Raw genomic sequence first — 20,314 nt, 5'->3', positions numbered from 1 at the left:
AATTGTGTAACCAATACTAAAACCAGGAGCTTTTGGAGCCATAACTGAGCTTTCTCTAATAGAGGACAGTGAAAAGGACCGTTTTTGACATGGTGCATCCATTTGACATTGTCATAGAGCCCTAAGAAACATAGTGAAGCACCATTTCTATTAGTTATAGGACCTAACTGAGGTGAGTTGACAAACCACAGAGGCAACACATAGATCAAACTGGAGGGTGGTAATCAGACTACATGACCATGGCTACATGGCTATTTCTGAGTTGACAGAATGGATAACACCGGAATTAAAAAAAAAAAATCAAGAATAGAAGTAGTGCCTACAGCCTCAAGATAAATCACAAGTAGTTGGTATGGAAAAGACTGCCACTCAAGTGTCACTGGTTTGAGCCACATCCACAAACATAATTGTGACCACCTCAATTCTAGTCCATCTTGTCTGTCAAAGGAAAAGAAGGACATGCCTCAGAAATTTCTTTATATTTTCATCCAAAACCAGATCCCAACTAAAAAATATTCTGACAGGAAGGGTGAGATGAGGTAAAGACTTGTGGTCTCAGTCTCTTAAACGTGGTTTGATTCTTCATCCACAAAACATAAGAGGAGATAGGCACTGGAATGAGTGTATTAATGGTAAATATACTTTCCTACATTTGGAAAGCGTACTATCAATCAGGCTACTCACCCTCACGCCAGGCCTGAATATAGTTAAGCCCAAATCAAGAGATGAGCGATGACTGCCCTGGGGCTTTCTCATCAGGGTTACTTTTGTGCTGTACATCAGTGACCATGCACTTGATCATACAAATCGGGATACTTTTGAGAGTGTAAAATGTTAAGCTGAAGAGGATGCTGGGACAATGGACATAAACCATGGTTCATCCAGGCCAGCTATGACATATAGTCACCCTAACTGTAATATTATCACGTATAACTCAGGCATCTCATTAGCTTTTAGTGGTACCAATACACATCATCAATGAAAATGACAATCACAAAGACATTGCCATACATGTACCAAGTGCTTTTTCTGTGCCAGGCACTATGCTAAGCACTTAATTTTTTTTAATTTGAGATTGAAAACATCAGAAATACATATTTTGGATAATACACATAGGTGCGTAATGCTTTTGAAAATTGAACTGTAAAATTGGTTCCTTGGTCTATTTTTAATTATTTGGATGCAAACTGCAACTTATTTTGGTTGCTGGATTGGAGGGAGGAATGGATCGTGCCTAAAGAATTAAGAGAGATGAACAATGAAAAACCAATAGCCATTCTAAAATGTAGATAGTGAAAAATTAAATTACATTTGAGGGCAGCTTGAGTATGAAATGTAATTTTAAAATAAATACAATCTTTCTTGTTTAATATAACTTTGGTGTTAAAATTCCTTTAATTTATTCCTCGATGTATTAGATAAGAATGCTTATTTTGATAAATGCGATAGTGATTAAAGAAATTTCAAGCATATATTTTACATAAGTAACTCTGCCAACATTTGTGGAAACCACTGATGAAATTTATAAATTATTTCAAGGCTTCATATATATATATATCCAAAAGCAGTATCTGCCCAGAAAATCCTTAGGAAAACATCAAATATTTCATATATATATATATATATATATATATATATTAATATGGCTTCTAAAGACAAATATAATTATATAGGTAGATTTATGCTATTGCTATTATTACCTAATAAAAAGGCTTTAAAATTTATTTTCCCTTTCTCAAAGGATTTTTCTAAAATGTAATTAGGTTTTTAAAACTGTGAACATTTTGCAGTCTTAAAGACAGTTGTGAATATATGTATGTTCATGTATGGCTGGTGCATTATGCTGTGCACCAGAAATTGGCGCAGCATTGTAAGCTGACTATACTTCAATAAAAATATATATACACACAAAAAATTTTTTAAAATAGTTGCTATAAAAATTCAGGGGATTAAAAGTAGTATGCTAAATTATATTTATTAGTTGTGTGGACCATGTTTAAAATCATGAAGACTACTGCCTTAAACTTATGGTTAGCATTCTTTAAAATATCTTTCTTTTCACACACTACATAAATTCATATCACATAAACTGCAAACAAACCCACCAAATAGTAGAATAAATTACATTAAAATATCACCAGCAGTTATTTCCTATGAATAAAATTCTTTACACATTGAAATATTTCCCGACTATAAAAATAAATGCATGCTTATGGCAAAAAATAACAATGAAGAAGAAAAGTATAAAGATGAAAGTAAAATTACATGCACAGAGAGATTATGAATTGGTCCTTAGCTTCTTTATGCTCTTCAGTAATCTACCAACTTTTACAGAAAATGGGTATCAATTTTCCAATCAAGATGAACAATGATTGTGCAGTAAAGTAAAATAAAATATTACTGATTTGCTAAGAGCAAAAAGAAATGAAGAGATATGACAGTGTGTTTTCTATAAAGAAACCCTTGACTGTTCTTAGAAAAATTGGGTTTTAGTCCCGAACCTGACATGCAGTAGCTCTGCAACCTTAATCAAGTGTCACTAGTACTCTCTCTAAGATGAGACAGAAGGAGACTGTCAGTTCATTCTCTCTGCTCATTTATTTCTGTCTGTGCCTTCGTTTAGCCAATATAAACATTCAGTCCATAACAGGGAGTCATTCTATTTAGAGGAGCTGAAAAGTCCAGTGGTCAAAGAAGGGAGAAACTGTCTCTAAGGGGTGAATATATCTGTGCTAAAACAAGTGGTTAAGGGCGTGCATTCAGCGGCATGACGTGACTGTGTCTGGGTTTACATCAAATTCGCCTAAAGACACACTCTGCTTAATGACAGCTTCCACTATTTCCAAACTCCAGCTTACCATCACCCTTTGCAACTCTATCTCATAGCTTCTTTCTATGCATTACTTTAAACTCCTGGTCCCATTGCTAGCTGCCTAACTCTGAGTTTCCCAAATCAAATTCAAAAGGAGAGAGAATTTGATTGACTTATCCCATCTTTTCAAATAATAAAAACAATAATAACATGCAACGGGATTAGGTGTCATGTACCAAAGAGTGCATGTATTAACTCAATCCTTACTTCAAACAAATCAAATAGGAATAATCATTAAGCTCATTTTATGGAAGAAGAAAATGAAGATCAAAGTCAAGTGGCAAGCCTTGATTTGCACCTAGACAGTCTGACTCAGCTCCTATGCTTTTAATCACCTGTAATTTGATAGTCATGCGTCAGGTATCCACCACGGTCCAATTTTGGCTGCACCCAAGTAGGACAAAGCATGTGGTCCCTACAGTAGGAGCTAACGGCAGAGCCACATCATTTAAAGTGGCCTAGGCATGTGGCAGGAAACTACATTTGAGCTGACTTAATAGTCATCCAACAGAGTAACAAAGGCCACCTTAAACATGAAGTGAATAATTGGTTAGCAAAAATATATTTCCTGTACCATGAAAGGAGTATGAGGCCCTACCTACATAAAGGGTGAATCCATGGATTTGTTAAGCCAACTGGATAAGGAAAAACTTTACAAGTCTTTTAAATGTTAACATTCTTGTTATTAAATTCTGCTTTTGAGTCAACTCTCAGTGATAAATGAATACTGTGAAGCCTATTTTATTTTAATCGTATTTTATCTTATATTTTACAGAAAGTGTATAGGGGTAGTTAGAGAGATTCTACTCTCAAAGTACATCTTTCTATCACCTTTATCAATGAAAGAGTACTTGTCTAATTTTGAATGCCTACATTTTAATCTAGTCCTTTGCAAAGCTTGCAAATATGTCTCCAAGTTCTTCTGGAATTAAGAATTATATAAGAAAAGTTAGAGTTTACTTTAATTTTGGTTTCTTTATTGGCAAACTTTTTTCTACCATTTGAGCACTTATTTTTTTAAAACATTGTATGTTACATATTTTTTAAAATAGGCTTTGCAGTGTCTTGAGTGCTTTTTATTAGAATTTGCGAGCCTTTTCAATCTACATACTTTGACTTCTTTCAACACAGGTTCATTTCCTTCCATTACATCTTTAATATTTATTCTGTTTATATTATCTTTTTTGGTTCCTTGGGAATAAAGTTCTTAGCTTTAGCATAAAACTCTGCTCTTCGCTTTCTATATCCATTAAGTTTTCCTTTTCCATCTTCTTGTCATTTTACTCTATGATCTATAAAAATTTTCAAGTTTGTTCTCCATTTAAGTAGCTGCAGCACTGAGTATGCTCTTTATTCCCTTGTTATAAATGTTTTATTGCTTTTACATTGCTTCAGTTCCTTCACTCTTTACTATCTCTCCCATATCTCTTTCAATCTCACTTGGTATCTTCTCGTCTTGGCTTGTTCTTTCCTGGTAGCTTTGTGCTGTTTCATAATGGTCTTGTTTTCTTACATCCTCCTCTTATTTTTGTGGGCTAAATTAATGCCTTTTGTGATTATACATCCTTGACAAGAAGACACACGTTCAGACTTGCTTTTCTCAAACAGGTAGAATGTGTGGATGGCTGATGTTTTCAGAGTCTATCCTGCTTTCCAAAACAGACTTCTTAAAGAGATAGGAGCTTTAAGAAAATGACTGTTCAGGAAGGCTGCATTTGATGTGAGACTAGCTGTAAGGCTTTGCATCCTGCAAGATATAGTTCTCAAAATAAAGTGTCATACTGTTTAATAGACTAGTACACAGCAATTTGTAAATTATAGATTGTAATTTTCCATGAGTTCCATCTTTTCAGAAAAATAGGACAAGTGGCTAGGGAGAGAAGATCTCATCTGAGTTTAGCAGAGCTATCCCAAGAGAAAGTTTGCCAGTACAGGGAATTTCTTAAAAAGAATTATCCACTTGCTGGCCAGCTCTGAGAATAGTTTACCAGACATCAGGAAACATAAAGCTGAAGTCTATTAGCCTCTTTTCTTGTTCATTAACAAAATATTTAGTAATATTTCTTTTATAAAAGTTAAACAACCATTAAAGAATATACAGAAAATGCATAAAAGGAAAAGGAAAAAAATTCACCATAGTCCTATCACCCAAACCCAATATACCACCATTAACATTCTGTGGATTTCTTTTCAGTTTCTTTTTTTAATGTATACTTTTACTGGGTGTTAGGGAAATGGAAGACAGGGGATAATATATATATGTGTGTGTGTGTGTGTGTGTGTATCTTTCTATATATGTATAATAGGATACTAAAATGTGTATATACATATATATATACACAAAATGCCTAGTTTTATAGGATGTAGTGGGGAAGGGATATATATGTGTGTGTATATATACATATATATAAATACAATTTCTGTATCCTACTTTTTACCTATAATTATGTTAAATGCACTTTAAATGTTATTCATAAACAATTTTTAATGGTACATTAAGTTGCACAAAAGTGATGTACTATGGCTATTTAGGTTCATTCTAATGATTCACTATTTTGAAAATCTGCAATAAATATTTATAATAATTTTCTTATTACAGAGTTCCAAAACTAGTGCTATTGAATTAAAGGGCATAAACATTTAAATATTTTAATGTACAGTTAGCCTTACAAAAGTGTTGTACCAGTTTACAGAACAACCAGCAAAATGCAAATAATGCCTATCTCATCTTGTCCTTACCAATTTTATTAGTTCTATTCTTTGGCTGGGTTTTTTCCCTTTATGTTGATTAACAATAAGACTATTTTTTCCCATATATCTGTGTGCTAATTGCATTTCTTCTTTGGGAAAATACTATGATTAGTACAGTGTGTCTTCAAAAGATAGACATCCAAAAGCAAAAGGAAAATATTTATCTTATCAAGACAGTTTTGAAAGTTTATGGTCATTCCAAAAAGTAGAATTCCTGATTTCACCATTCTCAAAGCCTTTTATTCTCGTTCCTCATCACTCTGCTGCCCATTACCACCATATTTCAGTTAAATCAAACAATTTGCAGTTTCTCATATAAGCCATATGCTCTCGATTCTAAACCCCTTGACTTTGCACATGCTGTTCCCTTGTCTGGAATGTCCTTTCCCTTACCTCAAACAGACACACACACACACACACACCCCACCACCACCACCACCACCACCACCACCCATGCACACAGAGCCTGTAGCCTTTCCTGGGCTCCAATAGTACCTTATTGTTACATTTCTTACAACGTCTAACACCCTGCACCATAATCATTAATATTCTTTCTAGACTTTCCCACTAACCTGTGAGTTCTATGAGGGCAGGGACATCTCATGTTTAATCTTTAGATTCCACATCATTTGTCATCATCTCTAGAAGAAAGAAGAAGCTCAGTAAAGGGTTCTTTGAATATGATCAGTATTGAATAATAAACACAGTTGCCTTTCTAGTAATAGAACTGAGTGTCATTTCCCGTAATTGTCATGACTTTGAGGAGCAGCTTGTTTTAGTGGAAATAATAGAAACTTCAGAGTCAGACAAACCTAGGTTCAAACTCCCAGCTCTGCCACTACCTGGCTCAGTCCTTAGAGTAATTACCTAATATCTTTAAGACTCCACTGGAACAAATGGTCATTATGAAACATACTTTAATAGGATTATTTGAATATAAGTTAGGTAATGAATATATGTAAAAAATTTCATATATAGTAGTGGCTCAATAAATAATAGACTTTTTCTAGTTATTTTTGTATATTTAAAATGTATCTTCAGTCCATGTATATTTCCATTCCATGTACATTTCCATTATAATAAATGCTAACAAATTCCAAGAATTTGATTCTTATGTATGTATTTTTCTTTGAGTCATCAAGACTAAGAGACAAGGCCAATTGTACTGTCTATATTCTTGCTGCCTAGACAAGAATATTCCTTGTAAATAAACCTTAGGAAAGAATTAGCTGTAATCACAGTTGAGAAAAGAAGGCCTGCATTTTCCAAAGGCAAAAGAAATAAAGTACTTTGTAAAATAAGACATGATCCATCATCTGCTGCTTAATTTTTTTTGCTTGTTTGCCCCATTAATACTGATGAAGGAATTCAGGGACCTGAAATTACTATAAATAAAAGTACCACTGTCCCTGATGGCAAAAGAAAAGAACTTTTGGAACATGCTCTATTTTTCATTTCTAAATATATATTCGCTTGTGCCACACTAAAGAAGTACGTGAAATCTTCCCAGTTGAAACGTCAGATTTAAACCGGTGGTAGTTCAGGCCAAGCGCGTGCACACACATGCGCACGTGTTCACAAACACCAGAAATCCCCTGAAGCTCAACTTCTGTTTATCACGCAGCCAAGATTCATACATGCCTTCTGTGTGCCTTTCTTGAGGCAAAAAGGCATTTACATCCATCTGCCAGGGAAAAAGTTACAAAGTCTACACAAATGAGGATGACACAAGTATTTGTACAGAATAAATTTGCCAAGACCTTTTTCCCTGTACCCTTATTCCACGCAAGCTGTTTTTAAGTCCCACATGCTGTGGTTTCCCTTCTGCTGACAGCTCAAGACCATCTCCCCCAGGACTTCGTGTTCTCAGGCCTCATTCCATGCAATTCTACATGATTAAATGTAGAACTCGTAGCCCCTAGCATGGTGCTAAGCACAACAAAACATGCTCATTACATAAGTGTTCATTTCTAACTTTCCAGAACCCCTCTGAGCAATCACAGAATTATCCTCCACACCCTTCCACAGAGGGTCAAAGTAATTGCCCCAAGCAGGGCTTCTCAATTGCTGAGAAATGCCTAGGAATTTTCCATTTTAGAGGTTTCTGACATCCTAAAATATGAAGAAATGCCAAAATAGATTTTCAAAAATAATAGTGCATTCTAAACTTTTACACCTAATAAAGGAATGTTTTAAAATATAATATACTCAATGGTGATATTTACAAGTTAACTACAAGATCTGTGGGAATATGTTACAGCCAGTGTAGCCCAGGAACACGACAGGAGCTAACATGCGTGCTGCTCGTCTTCCTAATCTGTTCATCATGGTTTGTCTCTGTGTAAAGGCTCATTTGGAAGTGACATTTGAAATATAAATTTCAATTCCTTTGAAATGTAAACTCTTCATTTAAAAAGCCTTACTCCCATCTTCATCTTAGTGCTTGCCTCCACATATCTATGGCAAAGAAAAAACCATAAGCAAATAATGAAAAAGTTGGGGGTAAGATTCGCCCTGAAAAGAAGTCACAAAGAGAGAGTTAGAGGAGTCAAATGATGCCATTATGTCCAGATCTACTTACAGGTTGAACCGAGAAGAATTTCTTTCCACAATACCCTGGCAACTCATTCTCTGTTGCCAGGGAGGCCTTGATCTCCCTTTTGGATAAGCAGAGTTCCACTCCAGTCTCCCAAGAGGGTGAACTGTCATTGGAGCCCTGACAATCAGGCCAATGAATAAGCAGGTGATATGACTAGAATAATTTTCCCCAGACTTTTTCTGGTGAAAGTAAGCTACTCCTCCTACAGAGATGCTTTGAGAGTTTAAAACTTTTAAACTGAGATCATTTTTCTGAAGTAATTACAAGGCGCCAATAAACACTGAACAACACTGGGTGCTCTTCTAAATGATGAACTATTTTACTTTTAAGAGAAATAAAGAAAATGGGATTTAAAATGATTATAATCACAGACAAACACACATAGATTAATGCATTTATAACTGGAAACTGCAGGTTAAAGTATAACACTAAATATATACCAGGATATGATATATCCATTCTATTGTGGAATTGTAGGGTTCATGACATGATGTGATTGTTTTATGGGCTACTGAATTGTATAAAAAATTGTACACAGACAAATAGTATGGAGAAAGGTAACAAGACATAGTGAAACAACACAGGCTTTGGTATCCTCCTTCTCATCTTCTCCTCCCTCCCATCCATATCTGCCTAGCCTCCAACTTCCCCAAAACTACTTTTGCCAACAAGGGAAACTCACTGTTGCTAAATCCAAAGAATACTTTCCACTATTTTTCTTACTGGATCTCCCTCCACAGCCTTTGACTCTGTGGGGAAATGTCCTTCTTTCTGCATACTCTCATTCTTAACTTCCATGACATCATCTCTCCTGGATGTCATCTGATCACTCCTTCCCAGTCTCCTTGCAAATGCTTCTTTCTTCTTGATCCCTTTGGTGTTGTTGCTAAATATGTCCCTGTCAGGGTTTTTTTCCTCAATATACATTAGCTCCCTAATGACTTCATCCATGACTTCAAGTGCTTTCCCCTTGCTAAAGGACTTTGCAATCTACACCTCCAGGTTTGATCTCTCTCCTGTGTTCCAGAACTGTAGTGCTGACTGCCTGTCAGACATTGTATCAGTATCTATTGCTTCACAACAAGCCATTCCGAAATAGTGTCTTAAACCAACGACAATTACTTAGTATTCATGAATCTGAAAGTCAACTGGGCTCAACTGGTAGTTCTCACTGCATGCAGGTCCCTCATGCAGTTGTGGTCAGACAATGGCTCAGGCTAACATTGTCTCAAAGCTGCCTTCTTTCAATTGTGTTACCCAGGATGGAAGACATCAATAGCTGGAGATTAGAACTCCGGGCCATCTCTCTCTATAGGTATGTTTGTGGTCACTCCATGTGGTGGCCCCAGGGTAGCCAGACTTCCTACATGACGGCTGAAAGCTCTGAAGAGAACTTATGTTCAGAACTGATGTAACATTCACACCTAGGCCATGTTATTCTCCTACTGGGTGTAAACAATCTCATAGAATACTAACTTCAGACAAGGTTACTCTGAGATCATGATAAGATGAAATAAAACAAAGCTACTTCATAATTTTGTGTAAGTACCAACAAAAACAAGTGACATAGTGACATGGCACCCAAAAAATATCCAACCACAGAATTATTCCTACATTCTAAAAACACCCAATCTAGACCAAATACCTACTTTCTTAAACCTTCCCCCAAATCACCCAATCAAATCTCAAATCCTATAATAGGTTCTTTCTAACACCTTCCTACTGAAACATCCCATGGTTTCCCATGATGTACGTTCTCCCTTGCTAAGAGTAATAAATCCAAGTTGTTGAGCTACAAGTGTGTTCCTGGTGTGCTTTGACTGAAGGGCACCGACAGCTCCCAGAACAAGCGTCTCCAGGGTAACTAGCACCACCTTTGCCAAACTAGCCTTGTAAGTATGTATGTGTGTGTGTATTCCCTCCTCTTCCCAGGATTTAGCCACTTCCTCTCCAGATCATTCTCACCAATGTCCAATCATCTCATCCCTCACCACGCTGGTCTTTTAGTGTAGATGAACTCGAGCCACGCACAGGTGCCATTGTCAGAACACACTGTAGATGAGTGATGGATGTGGGCAGTGGCGCCACCTATGTCTGCTTCCCACTGTCCATAGGCAGTTGCCACAATCGCTACCTATAAACAATTAATGGTGGAGGAAGCAGCTCAAGCTTGGCTCATAATTAAGTTGGGGTGATTTATTGGTTCTAGCTGGAAATAGACTACTACTGCATTACATCCCCAGTACCTCCCTCAAAAAATAATAAATAAAAAAACCTAACTACTACTGCATTACGTCCCCACATAGGGAGGACCTGAAGAAGAAAGGTGAAGAAAAGCCTTCCAAGTGGGTAAAACTATGAGCTATGCACTTAACTGTCCACTTCATATGGAAGAAAAGACCTGATCCTCAGATATGCACTAGCTTTTAGTCAGTAGTAAATGTCTTAACCATTTTGACAGGAAATTGAAAAGCAAGTGATGTGAAAATCAGAGAAGAGGAAGTCTGGAAAAGAGGCACGTGGATGAACCTATGGGAATGAACACAAAGCAGATTTCACATTAACACCCATGGAAGAACACCTGCTATGGAGAAGACTCTCGATGGCCATGTGCCCAGGAGGATCCATCCTGTGACTCTTATGTAGCCCCTCTCTCCAGTGTCTGTGCCACAAGCCCACAAACAATGTTCATGGTACTGCAACAGAGGTGATGCACGGTCCAACAACATGGGTTCCCTCCCATAAAAGATAGCCTAGCTACTTCCCCTGCTAAATTCCCAACATGTCAGCAGCAGAGCCAAGCCCTTGATATACCAACATTCCTTAGGGTAACTAACCAAGCCACCTGGTAGAATATTAATTGTATCAGAATCATCTGTTTTAGAGCAGATAGCAATTTGTCCTTACCAGAATCAACACATACTCTGGATATGTGTTTGCCTTTTCTTCCTGCAGTGCTTCTAACTAGCACCACTATCCAAGGGTAACAAGTATTACAGAATATTTGATTCATCAGTATGGTTCTCCTTATAATATTGCTTAAAACCAAGCTACCATTTTACAGCAAAGGAAGTGCAGTAATGTGCTCATTATCATGGGAGCCACTAGTCTTATCATTTTATCCTATAACTCTTAAGCTCCTATAATGATGGAATAGTCTGTTAAAGGCTCAGTTAAGGCACCAACTTGGGGACAAAACCTTGTAGGGCTGGGCATTGTCCTCTAGGATGTGATATATGCACAAATGTGATACATGGTTTTCTCTTCAGTTGTTAGAATGCATGGGTCCAGGATGCATATCTAAGGGAAAGATACAGGATTGTCCCCTATATAGGATGATAGTTCTACCAAGGAACACATTAATCTTCCCACTGAACTTGAAGCTGCAATTATCAACAGGTTACTTTGGTTTCCACAAGCCAGTGAACCAGCAAGCAAAGAAAGGAATTAGCAAGCAAAGAAAGGAATTAATGTATTGGCAGAGATCATAGGTCATGATCTTTTTGAGGAGTTAGGATTGCTATACAATAGGAGCAGGGAAGAACTTGTCTAAGACCCATGGAAGGCAAAGAAGGGTGAATTTGGAGCTCAGAGAGAATAAACTGATAGCTGGCACCTTGCAAGTTTTCACTGTTATTACTAAAACCATTATCAATATTCACATAATTCTTCATGGTTCTCTTAAGATTATTTTCCTTAAGATACATTCCGAGGAGTGGAATTACTAAATCCAAAGATTCAAACGTTTAAAAAACTTTGGATATATAATAATACTTCTCCATAAAGCTGTACAAATTTAAGTTCACTCCAGCAGAATACGAATACATGAAGAATGAGTACACTCTGGGCAGTTCTGGGAGTGCTGGAACAGATCCTTAGAGAGGGAGCGACCTTAGCTGACTGCCCAGCTTAGCCAGCTCCTGTTCTCTACTCATTTTTGATGGAGTCTTTCTCTGAGGTGATTTTAGTTTGTTTGTTAAAATGGCTAGCAAAGCAGAGATAAAACTAAGATTCTAATAGCTGGAAAACATTCTTTTAATGAAACATGAGACTACTCATAAGTAACATCTGATTCTTGACAAAAATGTGATTCAGGAAAGTCAAGAGCCATGTTCACATTTTGAAAATGAGGGCTTGGGAAATATTTAAGATGTCCCCTCACTAAAGTCAAGGTTCTCATACACTAACTTGTAGGGCTGTTACAAGGATCAGTAATGACATATGTAACATGAGGAGTCAATAAATAGTAGCTTTATTTCCTGAGAACATTGCCATTAAATTGCTAAGAACACAGGCATATATATTTTTCATACTATATATATATATTTTTTCTGCCAAAGTTGTTTTCATTAAGGATGTAAATATACTCCTCATTCCCAGGCTATAAGTGTGTTACAATAAAGTTATGCCCTGATGACTATTAGTTACAGATTTGGTGGTATTTCTTTCCAGCTTCTTAACAAATGCCATTTGTCTTTAACTGCTTTCACTGCAATAACATCTCAATGCAATGAGCAAAAGTGGATGGGAATCAGATATTACATGATCTCTGCATCTGTCTTTGTTCCCAGAGCACTTAATTTTTATTACCATTTGGGCACTTAGCCTGCCTATGTTGTAATAAACCATTTACATGTGTCTTCATCCTAAGAAGATTCTGCGAAGCAAAAGCCCATTTGAAGTAAACTGCTTTTAGTATTGTGCTTTGTATGTGTTAAGTCTCTTAAAAATCAGGGGTGCAAACACAAATGCTTTCACGGACCAGGCATGTTATCATAAATTAATGAAACAGGAATAATTTAAAATGATAGGGATTCGGCGGGGGAGGGTGTAGCTCAAGCAGTAGAGTGCGTGCTTAGCATGCCCAAGGTCCTGGGTTCAATCCCCAGCACCTCCTTTAAAAGTAAATAAGTAAACCTAACTATCTTCCCCTACCAAATAAATAAATAAATAAAATGATAGGGAGCCACAAGGTATATACAAAATTGGAGAAAGCTTATGCCATCTAAAGACATTTATACAAAATAAAATAGTAAAATAAAACAAAAGATAATGCTAGGGCAAAAAAATCTACAAGCTACATTAGACTATAAGACAGCTTATGACTTCTGTATGCATCTTGGGTGAGCTGAATTAGATGCTGAAGCAGTGCCATGGAAGAACTGAAAGTGGACTCACCAAAGAAAATCAGGGCTCATTTCCAAGCCAGACGTCCTGCTGATTCTAGCGGAGTCCTGTAGCCCCTCACTCTCTCTGTCTCCTTTTGGCTTCCGTGATGCCAACACCTCCCCCATTCTTCCCCAAATCATTCTCCCCAGTGCACTACATTTGAAGCCTTTATTTTTTTTTACTGTGTTAAAACTCACTAACACAAAATACACTGCTCTAACCATTGTAAAGTATAAAATTCATGGCATTTGGTACGTTCACAATGTATTGCAACGATTACCACTACCTAGTTTCAGAAAGTTTTCACCACTCCAAAAGAGACCCTCCCCATTAGATAGTCACACCTCAGTCCCCTCTCTTCAAGCCCCTGGCAACACTTTTGCTTTTCCCTGTAACCTCAGTTCAGCCAACATCCAAAGCAAATCAGAGTAGAACTCAATTCTGACAAGGTGAGAAAACAGAGCACAGAGTTAGTGCAGAATAAAGCTCTCCAGTTGTGTTCTCTGGATTCAAAGTTAGGATAGGAGGGAACACCAGTGACAATCCCCTTTGCTTTCCTCAGTCTGGCTAAAGATCCCACCCCAGAATCAAAAGATGTGACAGGTCTCCTATTCTCTTAGTTTTTAAACTGCATTTTTACTCTATTCTATCTAGTTTTCTTGTTCAGTTCTTTTTAAGATGCTCTAAATTGTGACTTAAACAAAAATACAATTAATTTGAAGATCCAAGCCTGAGGTAACTTCCTGTTTAAATTGAAGCTTCTTTCCTGTTCTCCATAATGGGCGTTCCTTTTCTTTTTCCCTAAATTGTGGTTGACCATATTCTGTTGCTCCTGCAAATGCTTTTTTGTTTTATGCTTTGAATTAGCTGAAAATGAGTTTAATATGCCTGGTATAAGCCCTCGCACAATCCCTCTTGTGTCAAATCACTTTCCTTGGCTGAATGGGGATTGTTAATTGATGGTGTCGGTCTCCTTGGAACCAGGTGAGGCACTTTGGAGAAGGATCCCCCTTCCAGGCCGAACTTCTTTAAATGGTGAATTGCCAGCTAGTTATACCAATATATCGAAAATACCTCTTGAGGAGCAACGTAATCACATAAATCCACATTGACCAGATCTTGAGATTCTTGGAGATCAATCTTCCAGTTACTTATTTATCAACCCATGAGAAATTCACTTGTACCAAATTTGGCCATTTTTCTCTAGGTTTAGGAAATAAGTACAAAGCTTTGTGCACACAGATGGGGGATTCAGGTTAACTTCAAATTAATGCAAATGTAATTTTAAAACTATAACTACATTTTCTACTCTGGACTTTTTTTCTTTGCTTGATAAAGATGACCTTCGGCAAGTCACCTCACTTTTTTGGGTCTTCTTTGTTTATCTTCAGAATGAAAAAAGTTGAATTCGATCAGCCATTTCCTATCCAGGGTATCGAATCTCTGAATACAGGCATTATCTATAGCCTGAAAAATAATGTATCTTTCATTCATACACCATCATTTTAAAAAATTTTTGAAGTTTTTAATTTGACAAGTATTTGTTAAATAGCCTCTTTTGTGTTAAAAAATTACAAAATTATGCATGCTAGCTATAGAAAATTAGAAAATAAAAATAAAATAAAATAAAATCTGCAACTCTGCCACACAGAAATGGTGTCTATTCACACATTAGTGTACATTCATCCAGTTTTCTTTCTATGCATATTTATACATATATTATTCTTGGCAAATCAAAATATACTGTAGACATGATATTTTATAACTTGTTTTTTACCTAATAAGACATTGTAAACATTTTCCCAAATCATAAACCATTTTTCTACAAGGTTTAAATGACAATTCTAAATGAGTACATAGTGTTATTTCTGAATATTTAGTTTGTTCTCAATATTTCATTATTTTTAACAGTGCTGCTATGAGCCTCTATACGATTATATTCATATTGTTGCGAATTAACAATTGTTATTCTATTAATGTTCAAATTATTAACGTCTCTGGATGATGGGAGCTCTTTTGGGGACTCCTGAGTTGTTTTGACACAATCCCCAGAGTCTTTCATACCTCCTCTGCTTTTCTGTGCGATCACTGTTGCAGGCATCTTTTGTATGTGTTCTTTCCCCTTTGTTTTTATCTCACTAGGGATGTGCAGTCAAATTACTGTGTTTTAAAAATCACTTGAAATAATTTCTCTTGTGTAGTTTTGCCTCCAACTCGATTCACAGTTAGTATCTTTGCTTTTACTTTCTTTTAAGAAATTGTTCCTTTTTATTTTGCCTTTTTGTTTTCAACTTACATAAAAGATTAACTTGGTTCCAAAGTCAAATCTATTAAAAAGCTATACCCAGAGAAGTCTTGCTTGCTTCTATCCTCACCCTCTTTATCCTTTTCATCTCCACTCATACATATATATGGAAAAAGAGAGAGGCTGATTTTAAGGAATTGACTCACACAATTGTGGAGATTGGCAAGTCTGAAATTTGTAGGGCTAGCCACCAAGCTGGAAGCTCAGGTAGGAGTTGATGTTGCAGTCTTGAAGCCAAATTCCTTCTTCTTTGGGAAAACTCCAGTCTTTACTCTTAGTGATGGGATGAGATCCACTCACATTACTAAGGCTAATCTGCATTACTCAAGGTCTATTGACTTAAATGTTAATCACACCTAAAAAATTCCTCCACAGCAGCATCTAGACTAGTTTAATCAAACAACTGGGCGCCATACCCAAGATGTCACAAAATTAACCATCACGTATACACATATATATTTATATTCATATGTTTGTGTGTATATATACAAACAACACACATATATACTCTTCTTGGATAAATGGTAGTTTACGATTCATGTTTTCTCTCTCTTGCTTCTTCACTTAACAATTTATTCTTCAGATCAGTGATTTATTCAGATTACTCCTGGCAGTGTACAGAAATAATCCTCACACCTTCTCTCAGCTGTATAATATTTCATTATATGGATATAACATCATGAGTTCACAGTCTCAGTTGGTGGATATTTGAGTTGTTTCTACTCTTGCTCTTACAAATTATGCTGCCTTTTAATGTGCTATTATTTTGTGAAATGTATGTAAATGCCTGTGTGATGAATGAAATTATTTTGGAAACTTTGGAATTTACAGTCTTTCAACATTTGGTACTGTCTCAGTTAACATATTTGAAACAAGCAGCTGCTATCACATGAGTATCTAAGAGAATCTCTAACACTTACAAGGAATTCTCATACTGGACCGTCATGCACTTTTCCATGCCTGTAAGAAAATGTATGAATAATTTTTGAGGAAAAAAATTCTCTCTCTAATTTTTTACTTAATTTTTCTTAAGTAAATGGGTAATACAAAATGAGATATAAACTACTGATGATTATAGTTCCTGTATAATAACAAGACTAAACAACTTTACAAACTCAAAGCAGAATTACAACATTGATAAATTGAATTCAACAGCTATCCATTGGGGATAGGAGGTGGAGTCCAGAAATAAATCCTCTGAGGATACTAAGAGATGACTTTATATAAATCCTGAACATTATATACGAATATTCTTATGTATACATACACACACATTTTGATTTTAACTTTCCCCAGCACTTCACATATAGTAAGCAATAAAGCTGAGATTCAAACCCAGATCGTTCTGTTTCACTAAACCATCTAGACTAAAACAGGCCAGTGGCTTTTCATGACCTGGGGAAATGAAGATAGAAGTGGTTACGATTCACTGAAAGAACACTGGGCTCTGAATCCAGTTAGCTGTAGCCCAGCTCTACTATGAACTATCTTTGTGAATTTGTACACATCTCTGAACCTCTGGATTCCGGCTTCCTCATCTGCAGTGGTAAGAGGGCTACATTAGATCATGGCCAGGGCCCTTTATAGTTCTAAAAGTCTGTGAATTTTCTGTACTGCCAAACATCTCTTTCACGACACAGGAATGACTTAAACAATAGTCTCCCTTTCTTGCTGTGGAGTTTCTTATTACATCTAAGCATCAAAGGGTGGGGTCAAAGAAGGACTGGGAAATTATTCTGCAAATTCGTTAAGTGTCTATTCCAAATATCTTAATGCTAAAAAGATGACCATTTGATTGAAGGATATGGTTAAAGAATATTATACATTATTTTGGAATCACCACGTTGGAGTAGAAAAGCCATTTTAGAAATACTTAGTTTAAGCCCTCACTTTACTGATGCAAGTTATGTGATTTCCCGCAAACCACACAGTTTATTCGTATTATAGACAGATTTATTACCTGGGTTATTAAGATCTAACATACTATAATGCCTCCAAAATTACCTTCTCTTATTCACCACTAAAAATACAGAAAAGGAAAACAGTATAAGAGAGTGGTTAAGTGTAGACTGTGGAATTAAATTGTCAGAGTGCAAATTCCAACAGCACTACTTACTGTGTGATTTTGAACCGATTATGTAATCTCTTCATGCCCCAGTTCTCTTTATCTGTAAAATAAGGGTGACAATAATTGCACATACCTCTAGTTTACCAGGAAAATTAAAATAGTAATATATAAAAACTGTTTAGTATATTGTCTGGCACACAGGAAATAATCAAATTAGCTAGGATTAAGATTAGATTGTGTATCTGATACATTGGCTAAATTTGGTTTAATGTTTCAATTGCACTTCTTTCACTGGTATTCAGCATCAGAATTATTCTAAAATGGTCTTTTAAGAATTTTTAGTCTTTAAGATAGACCATGATAAAAGTGTCCATTAGAAAGAATGAACTGTAAAATTGATTTTTTAAAAGATTGGACCCAGGTATAGGGCTGTTTTCCACTGTAGTACACTGAGGTCAAGTTATTCCCTTGAAAATCCTGTAAAAATGACTCCGAAGTCACACAAAAGTAACATCTCATCCACTGTACTTCTCCAAATTTTTGTCCCCCATTAAGCAGTCAATGACTTGATTTTTGCCAGTGTATAGACATTGCTATAACATCACCATATTTAACTGACAGTGATTAAATCCATTTAATACACTGTGTATGAATTTCAAAAGGGCTTTATGACTGTTTATCTCATCTTTATGGACCTTTAAACTTAATAGCTTTGGTTGCAATAAAGAAGCGATTTCTAAAAGTTAAGCATCTCTTCAAAGCTGCTGCCAGACTGTTCAGTTGATCAAAATTATGTCATCCGGACACAGACCTCCATGTGTCCTTGCTCTTCAACTTTACTAATTAACAATATGGTGAGGGACAGGGAGTGGAGGGTGAGACATAGTCCCCTGTCAGTAAATAAGGACATTGTCAAAAGAAAAATCAGTTCAGTTCAGGGAATACAAATGTTGCAGGTTTGCTCTGGTTCAATAGTTTAGGGTAATATACAGGTTCCTTTAAAATGCACAGTACAATAACCCATGTTGGAGTTATACATTCTTCTCCTTCCCCTTCTGAAATGTTAAGGTCGCCAGTCTTAAACAGAGAGCCCCAGAAGATTATTACCAAAAGAACTAGCCCAGGGCCAATCATTCCCCAAGCATACCTTTTCTAACCACTCATTTCCCCAGCTGTCATTCTTCTTCTCTCTTCCCATTAATAAAATGTACCCAGTCTCTCCCAACTCTTGAGACCTTCATTAATCACATCCATCTACACTAACTCACCCACTGACATACACACAAAGAAAACACCCTCTTTGAGAATGCTAATGTTTCTCAGATTCGGCTATTCATCCCCCACCCGCACAGCAGCTTCCACCCACACGTATACCATGTTTTTATTTATTCCATTGGACCCAATGCCATTCTTTCACCAGGTGGTATTTCATCTTATCCAGGAAGCCACAGCCCAAGAAGACACAGCTTCATGACGCTGGACTGCAACAGGTTTGCTAAAAGAGGCATGAACACTTTAACCATCCATCCAAAAGACACTTAGGGGGCAAAAGAGTAAGTTCAGCTAGGTTAATATGACCAATGATTTCAGGGATGAAAAAACTGGTGAGGAAACCATCACATTCCCTAATAAATAACATTGTATTTCACTTTTCTAAATAGTACTGTTAAATAATCTAAAAATTAGAGCTAGAAAAAAAAATAGCTCTACCAGTCCTAACATCTATAAAATTAATTATGTGATTCTTTTCATTAAGTCACAGTGACATGGTGAGCAAACTGACAACCTCCTTAACCTCTTCAAGACTGGCATTTCTCAACCTCGGTAGTACTGATAATTTAGGCAGGATAATTCTTTACTGTGTGGGCTGGCCTGTGCATTGTGGAATGTTTAGTGATAACTCTGGCCTCCGCCCACTAGATGCCAGTAGCACCCCTCCCTCAAGTTGTGATAATCAAAAATGTCGACAGACATTGCCAAACATCCCCCAAGGGGCAAAATCTTCCCAGACTGAGGATACTCCCATGGATCAAAGAGAAGACTGCTTGTCCTAGAACAGGGATTGGTAAACTACAGTCCAAAGGCCAAACTGAAACCCACTGTCTGTCTTTATAGATAAAGTTTTATTGGAACACAGGCACATTCATTCACTTATGTATTGTATTTTTTATGCTACTTTCTCACTGAAAAGAGCAGGCAAAGGGTGGTGACAGGTATTATACAGTCCTTAAAACCAAAAATATTTACTATCTGGCTCTTTAGGAAAAAGGTTTGCCAACCCCCATACTAGTCCACTGATTTCAAACATTTTTTGTAGTAATGACAACTTTTGATAATGAAAACTTACATAAAAATTGTGTCAGACAGGCTACAGATGGAACTTTCAATTTAGTAATTTGCAAAACTAAAGCATATGCAGAATAATTTATATAGGCAATTTCAAAAGTGTGACAGAGTATAGAGAAATCACAAAGGGCTAAAAAAGTTGGGCATTATTATCGTCTCTAGACCTGAAGGGGAGAGGGCCAAGATCAATACCCTGGACATGAT

At 36.5% G+C, this 20,314-nt stretch overlaps 1 protein-coding gene across 8 annotated transcripts in view; it reads right to left on the bottom strand.

The window, feature by feature from the left end:
• The window catches only part of TMC1 (transmembrane channel like 1), a 314,121-nt gene that overhangs the window by 128,349 nt on the left and 165,458 nt on the right, over window positions 1-20,314 (bottom strand). The window contains exons 2-3 of one of the 8 annotated variants that reach the window (XM_074361705.1): window positions 17,813-17,864; window positions 16,617-16,656 (exon numbers count right to left, since the gene is read on the bottom strand). The exons of 6 other annotated variants lie outside the window; for them this stretch is intronic. In XM_074361705.1, the coding sequence (XP_074217806.1) occupies window positions 16,617-16,629 (13 nt within the window). In that variant the 5' untranslated portion in view covers window positions 16,630-16,656; window positions 17,813-17,864. The remainder of the gene's footprint in view (window positions 1-16,616; window positions 16,657-17,812; window positions 17,865-20,314) is intronic. One more of the 8 variants, XM_074361706.1, reaches the window with a different exon arrangement.

The sequence above is a fragment of the Camelus bactrianus genome, chromosome 4 (genome assembly GCF_048773025.1).
Source record: "Camelus bactrianus isolate YW-2024 breed Bactrian camel chromosome 4, ASM4877302v1, whole genome shotgun sequence".
NCBI classification, from domain to species: Eukaryota; Metazoa; Chordata; class Mammalia; order Artiodactyla; family Camelidae; genus Camelus; species Camelus bactrianus.
The sequence above is the reverse complement of the archived record's forward strand: the minus strand, read 5'-3'. Positions and strand labels throughout refer to the sequence as shown.